We start from the raw sequence: 27,404 nt of genomic DNA, 5'->3' as shown, positions 1-27,404 counted from the left end.
CAAATGCTAATAACCAAATATTATTTGCATAATACGAAGCTGACATGTAATTTGAATTTATATAAAGAATACGCATCCCTATTTTACAGCCAGTGGGAGGTATAACATTTTGCTTCTTTCTTGCTTCAGCTGACTGTTTTGAATATGGACTATTTAAAAAGGATTTCGGCAGCGATGGGTCTTCAAAATATGGTAAAGAAAGAGATTCCATCCTTTATCCGAGATCGACTTCAGCAACAGTTTAATCGGACTTCTCGAACTTCTGTATATTCTTGCCTCGGCTGCCTGTCAGGATCATGCAGGAATAATGCTTCATACTGCACAGAACGTGAGCTAGATGAGATATCCATAGGAAGATGGTTTAGCAAAAATGACACTACAAGTCATTCTTTCATGCTAGGATTTGGGAATAATTTTTCTACTAATTTAACAAAAATAGAAATCTTCTACAACTTTATCTCTCAAGAAAATGCATTTTTGGATAGTGTTAATTGTTTGCTGAATGACCGAAAATTGGGGGTAGTAATCATCGGCTTCGTGCCATTGACATCCGAATCTATACATCTTTCCAATTACTCATTTACAAATTCTTGTGTTAGCAACATAACTATTAACATCACAACAAACTGTGGTCTTCTGCCGGCTATACATACCGTTCTGAGCTTCGTCAAGAACTGTTTTGGAGATAAAAGTAATGAAACAGTCATACTTGTTATATATCATGACAGTTATTATATTGATTTTTCAAGCACTGCTGACGTAATATTGACATTATTGGTGTTATTAAAGGATTTTATGGCTAATCATCTGATGGAAATTTTTCTAAATGTGATTCAATCTGCTGATAACAACCAATCCATCATCACTATTTCCCAACATAATCTTGCGCTGGGATATAGAATTGGAGATCGGGAAGTCAGTGGCATATTACCTCATCATCTGTCAATGTCTCAGGCATACCTTGATGACCCACCTATAACCGTGTCAACCTGCCTGGATGGAAGGAATGTCAATAATAATATGGTTGTACGTGGTAAGTAGAATTATTTACTTTAATGTTTTCTCCTAGAACAGAACTACTACTTGGAAATCAGTCTCATGGCTAAAAAAAAATCATTTTGAAATATATTAATTTCTTTAAAAATGTTGGAATATTTAACTTCTTGCGAGATTGACAAGGATCTGATAATGAATTTGAAAAGGTATAGGTTGGAGTAGATATTCTTGTGCTACTCTTACTTAAACATTTGTCCACATTTAAGAATGAATGCAAAGAGAAGTATGGACAACAAATTACTTCGTCACTAAATGTACATTAAATAACAGCTGAAAACGTGTTTAACAAAAACTCGAGTTTGTATATGCTGATGATTATGGATTCCGCTTATAAAATGCTCAAGAAAGTGTATGTTTTTGAGTGTTTTTGTTTTTCTCTATGACACAGTTTTTATCAACAGAAAGTGTTTTCTCTGCCTATTTGTGTCTGGTCTATGCTTTCCCCGAGGAAGTAGTAGGTTAAACGGGACAATGGGGTCGCCCGTATCGTTATTACGAGGACCCTGTGGGCTTTTCCAATAGAAAGAGAAATGCGCAGACATGATCATTTTCATCATGACCTATGGAAACAAATTTAGTCTGCCCACTTTTGTTATTGAAAAATGTTTGACTGGAGTCCTTCTAATAACGAATAGGTGTGACGAGTAGCCCACTTTATCCCTGCTGCCATATTAGAGTTGCCTATATTTTATTTACACAAAAATTATGGCGAACGATGGCAGGTGACCATGCTTATATCATGATTTCACACATAGTTGATGGCAGGCATACACGAGTTACTTCGTCTGATTGCATTATATTTTAAGCTATACACAAATATGCAAATTTCTCTAATCATCAACATGGAAACATAGTATAGTATCTATTTTGATACAAATGAAGCCGCTGTATAGATAGATGTGGAGAGGGCAAGTGTCTTATGGCATCGGTCCCTCCGTCGTTGCCCTGAAACACTTATTATCTGATAGAAACCTTTTACATCTGAATCTACCGCCGCAACCAAAATGTTATGTGTTGTCATAGACTTCAAAGGCTCAAATTTTAAGAACAAAGTTAATGTTTTTGTTCTGTTACGAATCTATAGTCATGAATTAAGTAACAGAAAGAAGGAAACCAATACGTTTTGTAAAACTTAAACATTTTAACTATCCATGTTAAAAAATGAAAATTTAATGGGAACCGGAAGAAGTTTCAGTTGTAAAATGTAAAACTTATCAAAAGTAATTATGAATTACCTTTATTATTTGTTTTGATTTTAATATTACAGATACAAACTTGTGAGAAGCAAAAGGATATATCCCGGGCAACTAAATTCCCAACACAATATTTAATCATGGTTTCACTTGTACGTCAAATTAATCAACAAGAGATATAAACGACTAATTTACATGAGGGCAGACAGTACTGACGTATTTTACGATGCTTTGAGTATAACAAGAATGGACAAGATTAAGACCTATAAAACCAAACGTGTAGTGTTCCTATGATAAGATTAAAAGCAGTTCAAATCAATAAATATTTGTTAGAGCTCTGAATATTAGATCATGAGGAAGACAATGTAGGCTAATCGCTATAGGCACTGTCGTCAATGTGGAGTTTCAATTGCTTGCATGTCCATGGCTATATCAGAGACTAAAAATTAGCCCTTGAGTATTTAATTCCAGATGAAACTGATTTGCTAGAGTTACTGAAGCTGATATAGACGAAAACTAGAAACTAACAAAGTTAGTATACATATTTTAAAAAAAAAGAAATATGTACTAAGGCGTTGCATACAGTTAGGTTTCAAACTGAACAAATGCGCCGAGTTGTCTAATACAAGTTTAAGACAGCAACAAAAAGAGAAACAAATTATCTCGATGGAGATGTTTTCAAAATAATGAATAATGCGGTATTCGTTATTTAGATAACGTAAAATATATCGAAAAGGGAAATAGTTACGATATGTACAGATGAAAATAAATTTGTCAAATGTTAGATTTATCATTTGCAAGGAGAGATATTATTAGCGACGAATTAGTACTGATTTTGATTTTTAAAAAAAACAAGGTAATCAGTTTAACAAAATCAATTTACTATGGATTCATATTGCTAGAATTATCTAAATGACTAATGTACTAATTCTACCAAAATAAATTAAATATACAGTGATAAATGGATACTACTCGTGGCTGATAGAGAAGATAAAGATAATAAAAAATTCTGAATTCTATATAATGTCTAAAAACTCCAAGGGAGAATAAAATGCGTGCAATCACTTATTGCATATTATCATGATTAAATTAATTTTAATAAATATGAAGTTGCCATTATTTATGTCCTTAATATAAATTACAAATCGAAACGTATATTTTTACTAAAATACTTGCTTACAGGGTACACAATTTGCACGATCATCCATACAAATATTTCATTTAAAGCTGGTTTTGTTATGTTAGTCGCTTTTTTAACATCATCAATGCCGATAGCACCTCATGATGCAGTAGGAGTGTAATGGTGCTCTTCCCCTCCATTTTATACCGAAGCCGGGTGAAGAATAAGTCAGGGCCGTGGCTTGCATGATCTGTCGACTAATGGAGTCATGGGAAACTCATCCATAGTTACCTGTACGGAAATGAGACATTCCAGCTCACTACAGAGAGATGTTAGTCCCCTAAGTCCTGTAGTAAAGTTTAACTGGAACATAAGGAAGGATTGTGTTGACCCGAGATCCATTGCCTTTTACCCAAGAACCAGTTAATGCTCGAGTAGATACAGGAAACTCGACTAGACTGAATAACTAGATCCTCTTGGATTAGGCACTGGATATGTGAGAGGATGCTGCTGACTTCCGTGAACCCGGAAATGCAACCGATCTACCTCGGGATCGAAGGGGTCAACTTAAAAAAAAACAGAGAAAGAGCCGATTCCATTCTTCATTCCGCTATCGAAGTGGCAGCCCTCTGACGGGCCTCACTTCTCGTCTGGCCACAAGGCGCAGAAAAGACATCCATCTTTGTGAGTGCACTTCCTAGAAACCACGCAGGTGGGAAGAGTCCGACGTATATAGGACGATATTCCACATGAATGGAGTTACTGTTTTCTGTTTGCTCCTGGACTCCAATTACTGATTTAAGGACTTGGAGCAACTCACGCCAAGTGAAGGGAAAAAGTATACAAATACAGGTCTCCATGAAAAGACTGTAACAACTTAGAATAGCTGAAATATTTTCTTTATGTATTTTAATTGGTCAAGGAAAATGTACAGTTTTAGGGTGGGTGGGTTCAAAATACTGACAACTAGTATTATATCCTGTACGTATCTTATAATTTCAGGCTATGGAATAATCAGTTGGTGATTTTGTTTTTAAAACATTCAACGTATACACTTTCTTCGCTATCATGATTGGCAGCATATTCCCCTTTTCACATTAATGTGCATGTAAAGTTGCAACATCCCTCAGAATTAAAACAGTCCTGGTTTCACTTTTTTCATTGGCGCTGATGAATATATTGTTTAAGAGCTCATTTAAAATGGTGCAGCAACAAGTTAAAGTTTATATTGTCCGTGAGATTGTTGGAATAGATTTCGTTTACAGTCAATTTACTTAAATTTTAGCATTGGACAAACTTAAACATACAAATGTTCAATTCAACTTTTATCCTGGCTCAGAAAGTGACTTTATGCCCCATTCTTGTACAGATTATAAATGTCATGTTCTGCCTTGCAAATGTATGGCCGTTTGATGTAAACATTTATATTATTTTTCTATTTCAATTTGTCATTCCTTCAAAAACATTTTAATAGTCCTTTCGGTCTTGGATCTTTGTATTGTCTTGGGTCTTTTTCATGACTATTTGTTTTCCTTGTACAGTTTGTACTAGCTGACAATCTCTACATAGTTTATTGATTGTCAATTATTACTTGTTTATTACAATGAGCTGAAAGCTGATTAAATGACTTTGAATGAAATTCGATACTTTACTAGGTAGTTATCCTTTATGCTAGATTTGCCTATGTCTGCACTGAGTGCAAGTGTGATCACTTTCCAATATATCAGCTTTAATGTGTTCCATATTGGCAGTGATGTGATCAAGACAAACTAAAGAAGAAATAGAAAACACGGGGAAATGTTTAAGAAATTATTATGTACTAGTTGCATTCTTGTAGTGACTTTTTCCTCTGGCATGCATTATTACTTTGCTTTGTTACATACTAGCAGTAAACCCCACAACCAGCTACTGCCATCGATATCGCCCATTTCAGTTGAGTCTGTCGAAAACATCTCATACTGTCTTTTTCATCTATCAAAACAGTAACCAGAGTCTAATTTTAAAGTGTTGATATTAAATATGCAACAGTGTCAACATGCACAAAAATTAGTTTAAGTGCAATAAGGATGTATCTCACTAAATATGTGTACGGGTCAACCGGAGCGCAAAGCTAGGTTGCTGGATATTGGTAAGGTAATTTCCTGGTAAGATTTTTTTGTTTACTCTGAAGTCTCTTATATCAGAATATGAGTGACTTTCTTTAAATAAAGAGACTATTGCTTTAAGACTTAAGTCATCCAATGATTTTAAATTAGGATCTACATATGCATTGCTTTAACTGTGTCTGCACTTAGTGTATATTATTTTGATTTTAAAAATGTGAAATCCGTTTTCCTGTACAAACAGCATCAGTGTCACGGAATTAAACTCTTTTATTTATTGAATACATGTACTCGTGTTTCTTTTTTTTTTTGTGCACAACGATACCTGAGGGTGATTTATGTATATTATGTCGTATTTCGAAATAGTGAGTTCGGCTCATCTCATGCCGCACGTGCGAAGTGCTCTCGATGGGACGAACCAAATGCCTACATTGTACTGACTGTGTATAAATACCTCACCGTATGTACATTTATTTACAATACGAAATAGTCTTGTCAGCGGGCAGTCTGCTTCAAGGACTTTCACATCTTCAGCTGTAGAGGTATGCAAGTTTATTAATTTCTAGTCTATAAGTTATAACTACTGTATTACCACGTTTATTTTTGTATGTTTGTTGTGTAGCTTTGGTCTACGCAGTATAATGCACATATTTATATTCTCGTTTTCGACTTAGCAAGGGATTTGTATTAGTAATGTAAAGCTACACCTTTTTTAAGAACTGTTTAATATAGTAGGATTCTTATCGAGCAGGTTTCTTTTTGAACCTGTCATTTTGTAATTATTGTGCTGATAATGTAATCTATATAACTTACCGTGTATAAAGTCATTACGTTATTATGCCCGTCCCATGTATAGTACACGGTATTAGATATATTTTCAGCTGTTTAGTGTCTGTGACCGGAATGTCCGGGGCGTCCGGAATGTCTACTGTCTGTGACCAGAGTCTGTGTCTGTGACTGGAGTGTCTAATGACCAGTGTCCGGAGGGTCTAATGTCCGGGGTGTCCGGAATGTCTACTGTCTGTGACCGGTGTGTCTCTGTCTGTGTCTGGGGTGTCCGGAGGGTCTAATGTCTGGGGTGTCCGGAGGGTCTAATGTCTGGGTGTCCGGAGGGTCTAATGTCTGGGTGTCCGGAGGGTCTAATGTCTGGGGTGTCCGGAGGGTCTAATGTCTGGGGTGTCCGGAGGGTCTAATGTCTGGGGTGTCCGGAGGGTCTAATGTCTGGGGTGTCCGGAGGGTCTAATGTCTGGGGTGTCCGGAGGGTCTAATGTCTGGGGTGTCCGGAGGGTCTAATGTCTGGGGTGTCCGGAGGGTCTAATGTCTGGGGTGTCCGGAGGGTCTAATGTCTGGGGTGTCCGGAGGGTCTAATGTCCGGAGGGTCTAATGTCTGGGGTGTCCGGAGGGTCTAATGTCTGGGGTGTCCGGAGGGTCTAATGTCCGGAGGGTCTAATGTCTGGGGTGTCCGGAGGGTCTAATGTCTGGGGTGTCCGGAGGGTCTAATGTCCGGAGGGTCTAATGTCTGGGGTGTCCGGAGGGTCTAATGTCCGGAGGGTCTAATGTCTGGGGTGTCCGGAGGGTCTAATGTCCGGAGGGTCTAATGTCTGGGGTGTCCGGAGGGTCTAATGTCCGGAGGGTCTAATGTCTGGGGTGTCCGGAGGGTCTAATGTCTGGAGGGTCTACTGTCTGGGGTGTCCGGAGGGTCTAATGTCTGGAGGGTCTACTGTCTGGGGTGTCCGGAGGGTCTAATGTCTGTGACCAGAGTCTGGAGGGACCAGAGTGTGAGTCTGGAGGGACCAGAGTGTCTGTCTGTGTCCAATGTTCCGAGTGTTTCGAAGTGTTCCGAGTGTTCGGAGTCTGTAGCAGCTGTGGAGCTGAAACAGTGTACTGATGACGGAGTGTATCTCCGTACATGTAATTTGTTAGCCGTAGGCTAATTTTTGGGTTCGTAAAACCCAGTGTATCTTTTGGGACTGTAAAGATAAGTTGTATATCTTTTTTTATCACCATAATTCGCTACCTGAGTGAATGCATTTTACTACGAGTAAAATTTTACATGGTTTACTACCCGAGTTAACTATATCCATCGTTTCATTGTCAAATCGTTGTGAACCATTCACCCCTTGTCTTTATATTTGCTAAATTAATTTATTTGTATTTTTCATCATTAAGTCTGTGCGTTCTTATGTTAATCAAATCCAATATTTGGATTATATATATATAAGTATATTTTCATAATTAGTTGCTCATTCAAGTCATCCATTATTAAACATTGTATTTATATCATCGTCAAAAGTGTTCTGTTGTGAATCCGAAAATCCCACCCTATTATCTTGTTACAATCAGTACTATATTTTCCACATTTATGTACACTATTTTGCTGATCACAATCTCTCTCTCTCTCTCTCTCTCTCTCGCTCCGCGTCCTCCACTGCAATTGCAATACCATTATCTCGTCCATTTTAAACAGCTTTTGCACCTGTTAAATATCCTTATCTGTTGCATTTCTAGCATGTTAAAACTGACTGCACCTTTGATGCACGATGCAGTACGGAACACAAAGTTTCTATGGCGTACTTTAGTACGATTGTATGATTTATATTTCAAACTAATTTCAGTCATTGCTATGTGACACACGAAAATTCTGAGACAACAGCATCTTCAAAATCTGTATATCTACACACTGTGGAAGATGGTATTGATTTTACTTTATCCATATTGTAATGAAAAGATTACTTTTTGTAGTTCTTTGTGATAAAATGTCATGAATGTTACAACTTTGTCCAGGAAGAAGGTATGTTATCACAGACAAGTTTACATGCCTCCTGTTTGCATCAGTATTCATATCATCTTTATTATCTTTCTATTTATTTGAATAGCCTGTAGTCTGTTACATTGCGCCTGTGTCTGCATTTTGTCTGTCTATGAGCTATAATTTGTGCAATTTTTTTTTTAACCATAAGTATGAATCTTTCAGTGAATTTTAATTTTGATTTTAAGTTTATCGGATCCAGCATACAAGCTGATAAAATTTAAAAAATTTGTCAATGGTCTCCAATTGAACTGTTTAATTATTACAAAATCTACTTGGCATATGTGATTAAGACGGAAAAGATTGTTTTGATGTTTCCCATCATTACATGCTGCATAAGGTGACGCCGCGTTTATATATATATATATATATATATATATATATATATATATATATATATATATATATATATATATATAGCAGCAGGGAAGTTTAACAGACCTTTGTGTTTCGCCAAAATAAACCTTCCTACGCGAACTTTCTCCGTAGAAGCCTCAGAATTCAAAAATAAAGCCTTCTACGGAAGCTAATTTTCGTGCATTTCAGACCGGGTGCATCGGTTGGTCGCGCCGGTGTGTTAGTAAATATAGCGTCCGAGACAGGAAAAATAAATTATTGGGAATAATTTTTTGTGTTAATTTTTTTGTTGTCATTAGGGGCTGCTTTTTCATTAATAAATTTGATCGAGACCAATTCGATACCGACTGCGTGGATCGTGAAGATTTATCGTGATGAAACCATGCGGCGTTGCCTGAGTGCGGCTGAACAAATTTTTAAACTTATTTATATCCATGTCACCGTTGCACCAGGTCTGATGAATATTTCTCAGCGTGTGCGTGTCTACGCCATTGAACACCGATAAAATATTACAATTGTCCCTAATCACCTTTGGAATTTGCGTATATCTCTGTGTTACGTAAATAACATCGGTGTTCATGTGTCTGCCACGCGAGAATATCCTAGCCGGGTTGGTCTGCTTGTCTAGCATAACGTCATCGAAAACAACAAGATTATTAACATCGCCGTCCAAATTCTCCACGGATGGAGCTTCATTGATGTCTGTGATGAATTCGATTGTGCCTTCGTCGGTATTGTCGCTAAATTCTTTTAACACTTGATAACAACGTTGATCGTCCACGGATGGTGCAACCAAGTACAATTTGTCCCATTTTAGCCATCGCATGATCAAATTCAGTAACAATTGTGTCTTACCAGATCCAGATGGACCAATTATTATCATTCTAATCGAATTCGGTAATACCGCATGATGTTTCACTTGCTCGCGTCGTTTCGTGGCTGAAAAATCAATTACATTCATGTTACTAAAATACATGGATCTATATTGTGTTAAGTGTCGCACACACACAGCTACAATAAATCCAACCGAAATCGTTACACGCAACAACAGGAACGCAATTGCAGGAGAATGCGAAGTTTGCAAGACACGCAAGTTCAGATTTGTAAAAAAAAAACTAGAAGAACCGGAGGAGACATTGCCGCCTCCTTGACAAATCTACCTGGAACGCCCTGGGCAAAATATCCCGGAGAAAAGCATCTACCTGGATATAATTATTGTGGACCCGGAACAAGGCTCGATATCAGACTCGACGATAATAACCAACCATTTCAGGGTGAAAATCCGGTAAACGCTATCGATAAAGCTTGTTACTACCACGATCTCGCGTATCGCAGCGGGGATTTACAACAAAGGCATCTCGCTGATATCAAGCTAATTCACGCATTAGACGCGATTCCTAATAAAAGTTTCAAAGAGAAATTAGCAACCTGGCTGGTAAAAGGCGCGATGAAAGGTAAATTAGTACTCGGCGCTGGTAAATAATATGGAGCAGATATATTATTCTCCGCGAGGATTCTGGCGAGGAAAATCAGCGATCGCCAAACTCGCTAAAGCCGCTAAAGTAAAACAATCTGTCGCTGAATCATGGCTATCAAAACAGGCAATCTGGCAAATATATCTTCCTCCTCCTAAGAAAATACCGTACGCGAGTTTCACTGTCAGTGTACCTAATGAAGTCCATCAAGCGGATCTTATGTTTCTTCCTCACGATACCGTTGACGGTGTCACGTACAAATATGTCCTGACAGTCGTTGATATCGCTAGTAGGTACAAAGAAGCCGAGCCATTATCGAATAAAACAGCAACGGAAATTGCCAAGGCATTTAACGAAATTTATTCACGATCCCCGTTAACATGGCCGAATCTTCTCCAGGTTGATCCGGGTCGAGAATTTCTTGGTGCGGTTACTTCATTGATGAAAAAGAATAATGTCAAAATCCGTCGCGGTATTGTAGGTGTTCATCACAATCAAGCTATCGTTGAAAGATTCAATAAAACGCTCGCGGAACGATTATTCGGATATCAGTACGCGCGTGAATTTATTCAGGATAATCGGTCTCACGATTGGGTATCAAGATTGCCTCATGTAATCAACGCGTTAAATAACGAGACAACTCGAACAATAGCAATGAAACCTGCAATTGCAATTACAAAATCAAATATACCCCTAAAGCGAGATTCCACAATTCAACCTGTACTAGGTAGCGTCACAGTCAGATATTTATATAAAGAAGGCGAGGCTGAAGGAGGCCGAAAAAGAGAAACCGACCCAACCTGGAGCGTTACAACTCACAAAATATCCGCCGTAACAAGATCGTCAGGAAGACCAGCTATTTATATCCTAGATTCATTGGCGCCTCAACGCGGATTTACCAAGGAAGAATTGCAAATAGTACCAGAAGATACTCAACTACCGCCAGCGTCACTTATGTGATTTACTCGAATTCGTCCTAGCTGAGATAATTTTCTTACTCTCGACACGGCTAAATACACTAGATTTGACCAGGAAATTCTATCATCGACGATCCAAACTTGGCCATCTACGGTCAATCCCTGTGACGAATGTATCGTTGTTGCGTAGCCTAGTTTCCACGGTGATTTTTCTGCATTTATCGCGTCATTGACAAGATTAATATCAACAAAGATAATATCATTCAAGACCAAGTTTTTTTCCTTTCCGCATGGCAAAATAATATTAATATTTTGTCGCCTAGTATTAGCGGGCCTATAGCATAACGGTACCTGCAGCGTTGGAAATTTCTCGCAAAGCAGCTTGAATAGCATTTCCTGAATAATATCACGAATAATTTTTCTACTAGCAACGATCAAATGATCGGGACGCAACAAATTTAGAAATTCGCTCATCGGAGTCTCGTCGATTATTCTTCTCATGACGTCACACTGAATCTTGTTCGGTTGTAATCGAATCAATTTTTTGAATTCGGTCAACAAAATATCAGTCGATCTATAATCAGCGTCAATTTCCTCGTGATAGTCAACGAAGTTTCTGAGCCATTCGTGAGGCGATTCGCCATCAATCGGATTAGGCTGGCCGTGATCCCCGCACATTATTACGGCGGTATTTTTCCCTTCCAGCCAAGCTAATATCGATTTTAGTATATCTAAATTTACTGTGCAAATCTCATCAAATATTATAATCTTGTTGATATATTTGTTTCCCATGCGGGCCGAGTCCCATGATCCACCGCTGTACTTGAAATAACTGTGATACGTGCACGAATTAACGCCGCGTTGCTTTATTTCTCGCGCTAATCTATGTGTCGGAGTCAACACAATCATGTCAGAATTTGCAAATAAGTTTATTGCTCGCGTTGTTTTACCGCTACCGCCAGGTCCATTCAGGTAAACGAATTTACTGCGTGAAATTGGGTCAAATGCAGATGCGGCTGCCGATATTTCTCCAAATTTACTTTGATGAAATTCATCGCGATCTTCAACATCGGCGTCTTCGCAATAATCTAGAATATCCTCGTTTTTTATCCTCCAAGTTCCCCAGGAGCTACCGTCGGTAATTAAGTTTTCCAGCCTACATTGGTATTTTTTATCGATATAAAATGAATCCGTTGCGACTCTTACCGCGATATCAGAAAATTTGTTTATCATCGATAGCAAATTTATACTAACATAAGCGAGCATCGACGATCGCAAATGTGTATATTGCGCTGATTCTCCATCAAGGTAGCTAATTACGGTACCTAACTTTGCTCCATCAATCATAATATTCTCTCTGTTACAAAATATTCCTCGTGATACCGTATCGGCGATTATAAAATCCATCTCGGCGTCGTTGATAAATAATCTAGCGTGTCGGTGCTTGTGATCAACAGATCCACCTTGAGTAAATTTACCAATTATCTTTCTTCCGATATCTTTCGCGTTGTCACAGTCCGTCGGTAACCACACATTAGTTTGTTTTCTGTAGGATATAATCGCCTCGCTCACTATCAACGACACTAACATCGATGAATCTAGCATATATCTTAACAACACCGTAGGAACCCAACGGCGCTGAGATAAATGCCTTCCGAACCAAATGTAGCAAATTTTATGTAAATTTTCAGCAAACTCAAACGACGTTACACAAGCGAATCCGGTCATGACAAAATCAGGCAATGGTCCGTTAATCGCTACTCTTGTCATTTCGCTGGTAGGATGGCCGAATTTAGCAAAATAATCTGCACAATCGCCATATCCAAGGAAACTTCCAGGATAACACGCGCTCATGTCAACGGAAATCATATCTTCGAAATCGTACTTGGTATTCCACAATCCGCCATGGCCGTATTCGATACAACTAAGTTGAATATCAGCGAGATATTCATTCCTCGTAGGCTTCCATGAGTTTTTTTCTCTAGCGGCATGAGCGGCCACAGACGGAACTGTAAAGCAATTCGTTAGCAACTGGTCGGGATTCGACGAATATTTCACCGCGAGATTTTTCATCGACTCGTGTAATATTTCGTCCCTGTAAATATCACCGCATGGCAGAATAAATTGATCGTATTTTTCTTCACTCACCGCATGGCAGAATAAATTGATCGTATTTTTCTTCACTCGAAAACAACCATATCGATATTGGATCAGACGCGCTTAATTTTTTGATAAATCTAAACATGGCATCGGAATTATTATTCTCAACATCCGCCGTGGAAAATTCCACGGGATAAAATTTAACAATACGATCCCGCGGAAATATCATTACCGACTGTGACCACGCATGTGAATTATGATCGACAATCTCGATTGGTGCTCCTCGGGATCTATACGGCGACGAGTATAATATTTCTCCCGATAACGTTTTCACGGTAATTGGAAATTTAAGTTTTTTACTCAACGCAGCTACATCGTCCACCGATGCACCATCAGCGACAGTCTTCGCCCACGCGTTAATTTTATCTAGCCTCAATTGAGTCAAACCAGATCCACGTCGAGCGTTTTTCATATGTTCGATAACACGCTCAGCCACGCAATTTATCATCGGCGATTCTTTCATCGCAGGTAGATTTTTCACATCCGGATTATTATTTAGCCGATAAATTCCATAAACAACTGCACTAGATGGATATGCCCTAGCATAATAAGGACCATCGATTCCCAATAACAATCCGGGCTTAGAATTCTTATCGAGAATAACGTTTTTCTTACCGCCACGCACTGGATCTCGTTTATCGCGAATAATCCAAGTATCGTCGGGCATTTGTGCGATAAATTTTATTCCAAAGATAAATCGCTCTTCTTTGTGTTCGGTTTTTATGTACTCGATTATTTTCTTAGCTCGCTCCAGGTTCATCGTGGCATCGATGGAATTTGTTTTCCATGTCGACCAAGTGTGAACGGCTCCGTCATCGAAAAATTCTTTCTTCGCCAGATCAGCCTCAGGTATAATATATTCTGCCTCATCAAGATCAAATACATCCATGATTATATTTTAGACAAATGTTTAAATTATAATGAATCAATGCAAGTGGATATTAATCGGCTCAACAAAATTCTGTGACAAATCCTGCAGAGGCGATTATTGCGGCGCTCATATACATGCGATTCGACGTGGCAGTAAAGGACCACAGCGATGTTTAGTTTGTCAAGTTGGCACGCGAGGAAAAACTCGGTTGTGTTTGGCCTGCGGAGGAAAGAATTATCGGGAATTGCGGCGATATTATGAAAAACGATCCTCGTCGGTGATAACATGTGAAGAAGATTATATTAATCGATTCAAGGCAAATAACGATTTAGACATATAATTATTATATAATGAACTTGAAATCAGTGATTCCAGAAACAACAATGACATGCGAGTTTAAATCTCATCCAACGATCGAGGGATACGAGGCGTCATCGGATGGTGTTGTCAGACATATCAAAACGAAGAAACATGTTGGTAGAGTTGGCAATTCGGGTTATTTGATATGTACCTTCAGCGGGGGTAGAAAAGGAAGATACACAAATTATACCCTTCATAGATTTGTGTTCGAGTGTTTTCACGGACCCATCAAGAATAATTTGGTAATCGACCTTATTGACGGAAATAAACTTAACAACAAACTGTCCAATCTTCGCGCGGTAACTCAGAGTGAAAATTGCATATCCGGCAATACCGGCCGCGGATATCGACCAGCTAAGGGGGTTAAATCAATAAATAAAGAAACAAATGAAGAAATCATATTCACATCGATGAATGCCGCTGCAAGGTACTTTGGTATTCACATGGTCTCGGTGCGACGTGCAACAGAAAAAATAATCAACGCGACATTTTCCTATCGATTTGGTGAATGGATCGAGTTTTCTTATATTCCGATAATTTCAGACTAAAAATAAGGAATCGGAGATTCTTCAGGATTTTCTAAAAATTAATTAAATATTACAAATTTGTATAATGAACGAGAAGAATATAAATAACATCATCGAGGCCATCGAGGATTTAAAAAATAAAAATGTAAATTTATCCTCAGATTTGGACACAGGTAAAATCCGGTCCGAATTTGAGACGATCGTCCAAGGAAAACTCGAATACAGATACACGCTACCGTCAGAATACAAATTTATAAAGAAAATCCAGATTGCGATGTACCAATCTCTTGCGACTGTCAGCGATGATCAAATCGAGGATTTTGTTAAATTATCGACGCTGGTAGAAAAAGTTAGGTCGAGTTTGTCTGACGAATATGAGTCAAGAAAAATTACCAGCTCGCGCGTCAGGCAGCTAAAAAAGCTGGTCGATGAAAGTAAAATTAGCGTCAAAGATTCTTAACATTCTTAAAAATCTTTGATTTTCATTCTTGCCACAAAAAAAAAAAAAATTTCAAGAATCTTAAGAATCTTCGATTCCAATTCTAATTTTTATTATTTTTTTTTATTCATTTTACTGAAATTGTACAATTTTCTTGTTTCTGACTACCATTTACCCCAACAAATTTACGAAATTATATAAATTGCACAATTTGACGGGTATTTACCCCAGCAGATTCACGAAATTATGTAAATTGCTCAATTTGACGGGTATTTACCCCATCAAAAACATAAAATTACACAAATTTCTTAATTTCCCTGATTTTTATTATTTTTTTTTATTATTTACTAAATTAATTTATTTACTGAAATTGTGCAATTTTCTTAATTTTGACGGGTATTTACCCCATCAAAAACATAAAATTATATAAATTACTCAACTTAACGGGTATTTACCCCAACAAATTTACTAAATTATATAAATTACTCAATTTGACGGGTATTTACCCCATCAAAATTAAGAAATTTACTAATTTTGAAAAATTTCCTGGTTTTTATTTATATTTTTGGTTATTTTTCTCTGGCGGGCAGATTTAAGAATCTTAGATTCTACGATCTCACCAGCAAGTTGATACTCAGTGTTTCCCCGCGTATATCAAGCAAATTTCCATTTTGATCCGTCAGTTTGAAATTTATCTTCGATAATAATCGATTGTGGCATCGCAGGTAAAACGGATTTACTGGCTCTTTTATTATCAAAAAACCCGGAGAGGCGCTAGGTGAAAACGAATATAAGATAAATCCCTGCTGTGCCTGCTCTGACACAGACGAATCCACGTTGTAGCTACCTTCAACGACATCCGCGTGAAGATAAATCGCGATAACCTCCGTTATGTTAACGATACCTGGCGAGATATGCCGCCCTTGCCCGGCAGGATCATTATTATGTTTGAGAATCGATTCTGATTGTATTTTTTTAGTCCACGCGGCATGTAATTTCGGAAATAAATCATCGATGGTATCAACGACGGATTTTCTCATTTTATCAACATCATAATCGGGAAATTTGAAATTTGGTAGCGTTTCCTCGGTTAATCCAAATACTCTCATGAATTTTTGTTTTTCTCCTGAATTTCTGATCAACTCGAATTTGCTAACAGGAAGAACATAATCGGCAATTGATATATCGTCGATTATCGCCCGAATGAACATACCATGATAATATTCAACATCATTCGCGAGTTGATTTAAAATCTTCACGCGTTCGATAATTTCGCTACATGAACCTGATTTATTTAAGATGCATTCATGAAAGGATTCCCGCAATAAATTTAAATGTAATTTATGTTCTTGATTAAATTCGTCGAGGGTTCTTCTTATCAAGATACCGTCTACAGGGGTTATTATCCTGTTAATATTGGTAGCGTCGAAGATTTTCACACCGGGGGGAATTTTGGGAAGAGGCAACCACGAGAGAATTCTTTCGTCCCTAAAAGTAAAAGCGAACATCACCAGGTTAAATTTGTGGTTATTCATGAGATTAATGGCGCTGTGGATTATAGGTTTATGTCTGATATCTCCGTACCATCCTTCGTCGGTGGTAAAATCTGATTTTTTTGGCTCCGGTAGCTCTGGAGGAGCTTCTTCGTGCCAACCTGGAATAATAAAATCAGATTTTTCTGGTTTTTCCAGAGGTGGGTTTTCAGGCCAACCTAGCACTGTCCTAATCGATGATTGGTAAATATCGACGATATATGGCGATTTTACCTCGATTATCGATGACAGCGTTGGTTCGTGTGCTAATATTTTTATTCCTGGATTAGCATCGCCGGTTATATTTGATATCCTACTGGTAAATTCCTTATCTAGTTGCTAAATTTCGTAACTGCCTGTTGGTATGCCAACGACGATCCAATCGGGAGTTCCATCGGGGCGGTTTTTATTGGCAAAAACAAGCGAATTATTCGACGATAATCTACCGAATGATTTCGACCTAACATTGGGCCAGCTATTATAGACGCGTAACTGTCACAGCGCAATTTCCTTGACGCTAATTGGTATTGGAAAATCGATACTAAATTCTGGCCTGGTTGAGCTTGCCGATATCAGCGTTGTTATCGGTGGTGTGGTGTTTGTCACGATTTGAGTTAGTTCCGACATTATTGATATTCATTTGTTCAATCTCAGAATAGATATTTACCATCACGGAAAATTCGAGATCGGATATAACGCCGTCGTTGAGACTCTCAGAAAGCAGCTTTGATAATTTCGAATACGCCTCGTTGACCTGGGATAGTTTACTCGTGTATAGGGACAATTTTTCATTTGTGCATGAGGATATTTTTTTTTGCGATAATATTGAGAACACCGGCGATTGTCGTTGTCGACGAGATTATTATCGTTGCTATGATCGGCGCGATTGTTGTTACCGCGGATAAGATTATTCCCGCACCGGCGATTATTGCACTTACCGCGTACACAGCAACATCGATGGCAATTAATCTGCGTTGATATTTTTTTATTTTTACCTGATACTCGTCGAGGAGCTTTTTTAGCGAATCCTGCCATAAACGCGCCTGATTGTATCGGTAATCCGATGCAGTCATTTATTAGTTAGGTTATCTAACCAATTGCGTGTATTCCGGATAAATATTCGAAAATTACTTGACAATCGACCATCATCACGGTTCTAGTTGGTGGTTCTAGCGTAAAAGTTTTCGTTTTATTTTTAAATATGGTCATAACAAAAAACCCAGGATAATATTCACTAAAATCATAACCATCGTCTATTGTTACATTGAATTTTGTCATCAAGGAGATAATATATACTCGATATACGCCAGTAATTGGCGAGGTAAAGCTAAATGTGTTATTCTCAGGTGTCCAAGTAAGATCCTGTATTTTTACCACAAATGGTACATTACAAGGAATACTTTTTGTTTCTACCTCCGCTGGTATCGAAATACGCGCTAATATTCCAAGATTCATTGACGATATTTTTGTGTTAATATCGCTAATTTTTGTTGTTGCGTCGAGAAGTTTCGCACTTAAATCTCGAATTTCTCCGTCGTACACCGATGTATCGACTTTTTGAAGCGCCAATCCATGCACTATGTTAAGATCCCTGTCAATGTTGTCAATATTCTCGTTGATTCTTTTTATTTCCTTGTTGATATCGTCGTGCGATGCTTGATCGCTTTTCTGACTCATTACAGTATTTATTTTGGTAATATCGGCGAGAATTTTAGTAATATCCTCGTTGATTTTTTTCGTTTTCTCGCTGAGATCATCGTGTGATGTTTTATCGCTTTTCTGACTCATTACGATATTTATTTCGGTAACATCGGCAAGAATATTAGTAATATCCTCGTTGATTTTTCTTACTCTCTCGTTGAGATCGTCATGCGATGCTTGATCGACTTTTTTCTTTGCTAGTTCGTTTGCGGCGGTGGAGATATTATCAATAGATGTTTTTATGTCCTCGTCAATTTTTTTGCTAAATTTAGTTAGGGTATCGTCGAGTTTTTTAAGATCGTTATTTAGCCTGTTAAGTCTCTTTGTCAATCTGTCCTGAAGATCGTCGTATAATGTTTTATCGGCCTTCAGAAGCAACGTTGCTGATAGCTCGTTGTCTTTTTTTTCCACATCAGCGATATTGGCCTTCAGTGGCAACTTCGCTACAATATCGGCGATATCAGCGATGGATTTTGATACCGAATCTGACAGGCTAGTAAATTGATTAATGCGATCGTTATATTCGTCTCGCTTGATTATATCTGTTATTTTCACGTTGCTGGTTTGTAATCTTCCTTCGCGGCTCTGAAAAACAGCAACTTCGCCAGGATCTACCTCTGACAGTGATAGAAGATTATTAATATCATCCCTTGTGGCGAACTTTGATAGATCGACGTCAGTCACTTCTGCTTCCTTCTTCCTGTAGATAAATCTACCGTAAATATCAATCATGATATTTATCTACGGCGTATTTAAATACGATCCTATGATACGGGTCGGATGATTTTGAAATTGCATCAAGGACATTAATTGATTCAGGACCGCATATCGGTGGATCCATTAACGTCTGCGTCGGAAGTGTCGAGTACCAAATCGGAATATTTAACTTTGAAACGTAATTGATGAATTCTTTCGGTGGCGCTAATCCGTATGAGTCAAAGTAAACAACTTCGCGAGGATTAATCGCGTAGGCGACCCAGTGTGTGCCAGGGACGGTATTTGAATCGAGATTTATTATTCCTGTCTCGGTGGGGTTTGGTTTTTCTGGTAGTTGATCCCGCATAAATACGCCTCTGAAAAATTTTATTTTTTTATTTTTTGCTTCGTTGAATAAATCTAAATTTGAATAGGCCGTGCTAATCTTAGGCCGGATCCGTACGGGGGGCGTCTTAGATAAAGGCCGCTTCCCTTTTTTTTTACCATATCGCCCTCCCATTACTTTGTGTACTAGTTTGTCGCCTACAGCTCCGGCCGCACCTAATCCTATCGCTTTTGCAATTGCCGGAAGAGCCCCGGATAATAATCCAGGAATAGCGGCTAGGAAAGGGAAAATTCCGCCCGTTTTGACCATGTCTCTGATGGCACCTATACTAAGATTCACATGAACGCCAGAATTTGCTGATTTGGCTTTGGTAAAGCGTTCACGTTGACCCCTAGTTAGCGACAGTTTTTTAGGACCGCCCTGAATTTGATCATTTTTCAGGGTTAATTTCACACCGCATCGCTTTGCTGTTGCTGTTTGGAGTTTTTTCATCTGACCCGGGGTCAGAGTTACGCTGACGTGTTCGTATGGCATATTAATAATCGTTTAATCTAAATTTAGAAAATCTTCAAAGTTACATTTTCTCAACAGGAGCGTCGATGATTCTCATTCTGCCGCTGATTCCTTCCAAGATCATTGTTCTATCGCTAAGAATAACCGCGATCGCTTTGTAATTAAGTCCACCTGTGTTAATTCTGGCTTTGAAATGGATATCAACAACAGATTGCTTGCCAGATCAAGATGCTCCAGGGAAAAGTAATAGATAGGATAAAGTTTATTAAAATCTAGCTGTGATATTTGCAATCCGGTATCGATATTTTGATCACGACCCATGAAACTTAACAAGCGATGATACGCACGAGCCGTCGAATGATTTTCAAAATCAATTGATATTTCCTCGGATGGTTCTTGTTGGCCATTTACTCTCAACGACACATTTGTTGCTCCAATGTGATCAAATATCATGTGACTGTATAATTGATGATATCTACCGGTACGCAAAAAAGCGATAAAGATATGCCTAGGTGCAGAGGTACCCTGCTGCGATGCAATACGCCAGGTAAAATCACCATTAATATTGATAGTTGTGGAATCTGTTGTTGTTGTCAGCCAAGACATAACAGATTTACCACCCTGGTTCATGAATGACAATAATTTTTCTTCCTCGATTATTGATGGAGTTATCGCTGGCATCCACAAAGTAAATTTAAGTAATTTTACCATACCGTTATTATTCGCGGCATCATTGGGACCTATCACGCCAGTAGCGTAATCGATAGCACCTTCTCGCCAGATAGCATCGTTGCTATTTTCCTTTCTGACAAACGTAACGGTGTGTTTTGCTCCGTAGATAATTTTCCTGAAATGCCTACAAAATCCGAATATATGGGATAACGGAATAGCACAAGAGAATCTTCTGTTACCTGGTGCTAGCATAGACTTTCGCGTGAAAAATCCGAGATTATAATCAGGATAAGGTTTAATGATCATATCTTCGACAGGAGCAGGAGCAGCAGGAGCGGCGCGATCGTTGGGTTGTCTGATAAGAAACGGCCTACTTTCGGGACGATCAGAATTATCCTTGGCAAACATCATACTAGGGCCAGCTGATCTAGTAAAATCATCCGAGTATCTAGCTAGGCCTATTATCGTCGTTGCCAAATCAACATCATTAGTAATTGACTCAATCTCTCTTCCGTCGATCATGTAAGTGGCACTCTTGAATAATGCCATAATGCCGTTGTTAACAAATCCGACCCTAAAATCTGCTGCATAAGCGGTATTATCTGTTTTAACAACTTCCCCGATAACTTCGATATATGCCTCAGATGGAAGAAAATATCTTGTCGTATCGTGAACTTGAATTTCCAAGCGATTAGGTGTATTTGGTTCAACTGCAACGTACGAGAAATACTGAAAATCACGCACGGATGTGTCTCTACCTACAGGCTCGTCCATGTCGAACACTTCGTTTGACACTTGTGCGAACATTTATTAATAAGAATTATCGTCTAAAACGAAGACCACTACCCGAAATAAAACTTGTATTTGCAACTTCCTGTACTAGATCATTTATTTTTTTATTTGCTGCGTCGTTTATAACTTTACTAACATCAGCGGGCATTTCGCTGGTGCTAGGTAATTTGACAGGCTGCTTTTTTTTGCGCATTAAGTTTGATATTTTGCTTTTGACAACATCGAAGCCTTTACTGGCCAAATTACCAACGCCAGAAATCAGTCTCGCCGATCTTTCCTATTGCTTTTGATGCGATTTGCTTAGCTACAGGTCCGATTTTAGGGACTATCCTTGTAACAAAACTTTTAACGATATCACCTAATCCGTTGCCGTGAATATATTTATATACAGGCAATCGAGAGTTAACTATGCGGACCTGTCTAGGTCTGCGTTGATGTTTGTGAACAATCATGTTATTTCAATTATGTTGTTTTAATCGATGAGTTCGTCAACGAGTTCTTTGTAAATGTGAGAATCAATGACGCCACCGCGAAATAATCGCCGACAAATATCTGAGGCCTCGTTGATTATTTCATGAGAGTTATTTCCGGCTCGCTTTCCTCCGATTAATATTTCGAGGCGAGATACGTCGTTGACAACGCTGTCGGGACAAATAGTATATCCGCTTCCTATTTTAGTATCTTGTGGTGGTGGCGTACCTGGGGGGGGGGATCTCCCCCTGGTGTCGCGGTTTTTCCAGGATATTGTGGTGGTGACAATGATAATCGTTTCATTTTCCTTTCTTTGTATTCATCGACCTCCCTTTTAAAATTTGAATATCCGATATCGAGTAAATCCATCGGTTTTCTTAAACTACCAAAATAAATTAACTGCGGCCATGTTCCTGGTCCGAATAAATCAAAGTACCTTTCTTTCAAGAAAAATCTTTTATTTTCTGGAGAATAACCCGCAGCGGCAACTAATCTTGTAAATTTATCATTGAGCATATCGATTTTGTCTTCTCTAAAATATTGATCGGCAGGTTTACTATAATCAATTGATCCTGAACGAGATGCAATTTCTTCCTCAGTTAATTCTTCTTCCAGTTCCTGTGGTTGAATATCTTCTTCTTGTGGTTGAATATCTTCCTCCTGTGGTTGAATATCTTCTTTTAATTTTGCTTTTCTTTTCCGTGAAGATTTAGCCTTTTCTTCTTTCTCCTGTCGTCTTTTTTCTCTCGTTTGTTGAATTTCTTCTTCCCTTTGTCGCCTTCCTTCTTCCGCCTGTCTCCTATTATAATTATACGTTTCCTTTGCGGCTGTTAAAAATCTTCTGTAATATGGATCCGTTTCTCTCGCCTGTGATTTTCCCCGAGTAAACTTTATATAACATATTATACCAATTTTCACGGTTTGCGTATCTTTTTTTCCCTATATCAGTCAGATATCCTCTTCGAATATCAAAATAATTTTCCGCAAATTCACCAAATTGATCTATATTACTATACAACGTCGAGAGCGGCTGTGATATTATTCCCCATCCCTCCTCGGTGAAATTTTCTCTTAAATTCTCGAGATGGAACGCTTTTCTTCCTATAGGTGGTTTTCTTCCTCCAGGTTTTCCTTTACTTATTTTAAAACCAATTGCAGGGGTTCCTCCTCCTGGTTGTTGCCCGTGTTGTTGTGCTAGTATTGCTAATCGTTCCGGTAATACTCGTGAACGTTCCTCGATACCTCTCAACACGGGAAGAATTCCACGTTTCCTGATATCCATATCGTCCTCGTCGCCAAAAAAGACTCTTTCGGTTACTTCGGTAACTGGCTTCAATAATTTCGACGATAACTCGGTAAATCCCTGCTCTGCATCTTCGTGTGCTCGGACCTTTTCCTTGAATAATTCTTTTACTGGAATAAGTTTCTTTAGTGCCGCTAATTGTTCTCGCGCTAATCTAGCAGAATGAGGCTCTCCAACTGTGCTAGTTTTCCGACTCATATTATTTTCAAGTATATTATTTTAATGCGACGTAAAATTGGCCAAAGCAGCCCCTAATGACAACAAAAAAATTAACACAAAAAATTATTCCCAATAATTTATTTTTCCTGTCTCGGACGCTATATTTACTAACACACCGGCGCGACCAACCGATGCACCCGGTCTGAAATGCACGAAAATTAGCTTCCGTAGAAGGCTTTATTTTTGAATTCTGAGGCTTCTACGGAGAAAGTTCGCGTAGGAAGGTTTATTTTGGCGAAACACAAAGGTCTGTTAAACTTCCCTGCTGCTTATATATATATATATATATATATATATATATATATATATATATATATATATATATATATATATATATATATATATATATATATATATATATACACTGATACTGTTAAGAGCTTTGAATAGTTTCGTTATGAGTGTAGGTCGTAAATGAATTTTGAAATTAAAGTTTTGCTGAATTCCTAGTTTTCATATGTAGTATGTCTACCATTGTTGTGTATGTAGGTAACAGAGGTGAATAGTGATTAAGAACAGTACATCCTGCTGACAATTTTGTTTTTAAATGAGAACCATGTAGCCCAGTTGATCTTATTAGTACAAATGTTAATCCTGGTTGTTTCCTCCAGACAGACGCTGTTCAGATAAATGGATTATTGATCTGACGCATAAAAGTGTTACTATGTTGTAAGGGAAGCCTTGGTTTGTATGGCTGTTGCAAGGATAATATTTGGTGTTGTTGTTGATCTAGGGTTTAACGCCATTTTTCAGCACAAGATAGGCTATACATGGCGGCCAGTATAACTGGTGGACGAAGAACCCTGGAAAACCCAGGGAAGAACCACCGACCCACAGGATAATATTTGTATATTTTGCAAGTTTGAACAGGGCTGGTTGTATGAGGGTTAGTTATAACAATGCTAATAAATTTATACTTCGCTGCTGTGGCTGGAGCTGGTTATATCGGTGTTATTTTGTAGCAAAATACTACTTTTGTATTTTGTCACTGATGTCGGAGCTGGTTGTATCAGGGATAGGGTGTAAAAAGGCCAAGAAGTATGTATTTTGCCACTAAGAGAAATAATTATTTCTGCAAAAGATGCGCAAAGACATTCATCTTGGATCAAAAGCAGACAATACCGTGAGTAATAGTTCCATGATCAGAGGCAAAAATTGTTTCTAGCACATACAAGTAATCAGCAACATAAGGAGGAATGTAGTAAATCTTTCAGGCAAATTAAATGGGGTGGGGAGCTTGTATGCTGGTCATTTTTTTAATGTAATGTACAAATATTGGTACAATCAACAGATGCTCGAGTGTAAATTTTATTTAAAAAATCTGGTAGCCAGCAAGAATAATATGCAATGTTGTATCCGACCCGGAGAGGAGTCGGTATGTTTTCGCTACATTTACCACATCTCTTTTGTAGTTTTTTTGTTTTCTAAATGCATAATGCAATTATGATAAAAATTTACAAAAATAAATAACTATAGTGATATCAGTTGCATATAAATGGTCAAATAGCAGCCAAAACACACTTCAAAATCATTAGTAACAAGATACTCAACAACAATTTTCAAAATGAATATAAAGGACCAGACATCTTATTATAGGAACCTATTCATATAAACAAATAACGTCATCTTTTCAAAATAACTCAAACACACAAAAGGAATAGCGGCAACGGCAAAGCGCCAGCTTATGTTATGCTTGGAACTGTAGATATATTTAATAAAGATGAAAAAAAACATCATCGTTGCAGTTGTTGAAGAATTTAAATACTTGTCACGTTACTCTTATGCGGTAAGACAGAATAATGAAAAGAAGGAAAACCGGAAACCAATTACAGTTGGTGATAATGAAGTCGTCATAATTTCACCTCTTTCAAAGAAGTTTAACTCACTACCTACTTGAAGGGAGCCTCAAATATTTATTTCAGCTTATCACCTGAAGAGGTTCGCATAGGCCTTTGAGTGTGCAGGAACTTTAAAATGTAATATTTAACCATCCTGGCGAGAAGACAAGTGTGTAGATCCGGATTAATTTATCTAAATTTCGTATGAGTGTTACGGAATTATGTATCTTTTGAATTTATGGCATAAATTTTTATTTAAGTCGTTTGAAGCCATGAAGTTATATTTTATATCCTTTAATTGAATCATTAGTATTATCATAAAAGTACATGTTCGAGAGTTCTTTCAAGACATGTCTGATCTATAGTAAAATCAACGGCAAAGCAGGCCAAGAATGACACGCGAATTATTATGAATGTGGGTCGTCTAAATACAAGGGTGGGAATTCAAAGTGCAATTGCCCTGATACTTGCGCTCTATATTTGCTTGTTCAATGAGACTTGAAGGTCAGAACGGAACTGTTTTCGTTTACGACCGTTTAGTTATATTGAAATAATAAGTTTTAATTATTGAGGAATTCTAGTTAACAGATTCCGGATTTGTGAGAAATTGATGGTACATTATTAGGATTACGTTCTAGGAAGTCATACACTGAGTTATTTTAAATTCTTTCACTTTGTTTGATATTTTATTTTTTTAAATAAATATATAGTTTGGAAATTTTAATGCTTGTTGTGGATGCCTTGTTTTGTTTTTGGAGCTTAAACCCTAGATGTAACAATGAGACACGCTTCATTGTTAATTGGTCTGCCTTAAACATGTCTTGCATGAGCAATAGGCTTCAAAAGAGAAAATTTACAATTCTTCAACAAACTGGCTCAGTCTGAATCAGTTTGAAATCAGGATGGATGATTTCATCGTACTTCTGAGTTCCTGAAACACTTTGTCCTGAAAGTGGGAGGGGGATTTTGAATTTAACTCTTGCAGTATCTTCACGCAAAGCAGATACATATTTGATGCTGATTTTAATACAGTGAAAAGTGTCTGTATACACAGACAGCTGACTTATTAGGTTTGGGGATGATTTTAATGCACTGAAAAGTGTATGTACACACCGACACGTGATTTTTATGTTGGTGATTTTACTACATTGAAAGGTCTGTACACACAGACAGAAAACTATTTTCATGTTTGGTGGTACCTTTAATACGCTGAATGTGTCTTACATACAGACATGTAACTATTGTTATGCTGGTGGCGACTTGAATACACTGGAGAGTGTCCGCATACAGATGACTCTTGTTATGTTTGGTGGTGACTTTAATACATTGAAGAGTGTCGGTACGCACGGACAGATGACTAGTATTGTTTGGTGGTGACTTTAATACACTGAAAAGTGTCGGTACGCACGGACAAATGACTAGTATTGTTTGGTGGTGATTTTAATAAGCTGAAAATTTTTTGTATACAGAGCCAGATGACTATTGTTGTTTTGTGATAATTTTAATACACTGAAAAGTGTATACACAGATGACAATTGTTATATTTAGTGGTGATTTTAATACACTAAAAAGTGTCTGCATATACAGGCAGATGACTATTATTATGAATTAAACAGAAATAAGCTGGTTCGAACTGCAAAGCTATTGTTGTGAACTTATTAAAGTAACACGTAGGGACTTAAACCTTGATATGAACTTCCAGAAGTGTACACGCTGGAAGACAGAAAATCAATAGGATATGTTAGTAGTATAGTGGGGCGATGGGGGACAATGGAAATCCCAGTCAAAAAGGTCGTGGGCCTGTATAGGGACAAGATTTATAAGGACAATGGAAATCCCAGTCAAAAAGGTCGTGGGCCTGTATAGGGACAAGATTTATAGGGACAATGGAAATCCCAGTCAAAAAGGTCGTGGGCCTGTATAGGGACAAGATTT

The 27,404-nt window shown here is 38.0% G+C and overlaps 1 protein-coding gene across 1 annotated transcript in view; it reads left to right on the top strand.

Moving 5' to 3' along the window:
* The first annotated feature begins 776 nt into the window (after nucleotides 1-776).
* LOC149805079 (platelet glycoprotein 4-like) overlaps nucleotides 777-27,404 on the top strand; it is a 71,412-nt gene continuing 44,784 nt past the window's right edge. Inside the window, exon 1 of the mRNA XM_089935820.1 lies at nucleotides 777-1,033. Within this exon, the coding sequence (XP_089791946.1) occupies nucleotides 796-1,033 (238 nt within the window). The 5' untranslated portion in view covers nucleotides 777-795. The remainder of the gene's footprint in view (nucleotides 1,034-27,404) is intronic.

Source organism: Sinohyriopsis cumingii, chromosome 2, assembly GCF_028554795.1.
Source record: "Sinohyriopsis cumingii isolate HCF-2022 chromosome 2, ASM2855479v2, whole genome shotgun sequence".
NCBI classification, from domain to species: domain Eukaryota; kingdom Metazoa; phylum Mollusca; class Bivalvia; order Unionida; family Unionidae; genus Sinohyriopsis; species Sinohyriopsis cumingii.
The sequence above is the reverse complement of the archived record's forward strand: the minus strand, read 5'-3'. Positions and strand labels throughout refer to the sequence as shown.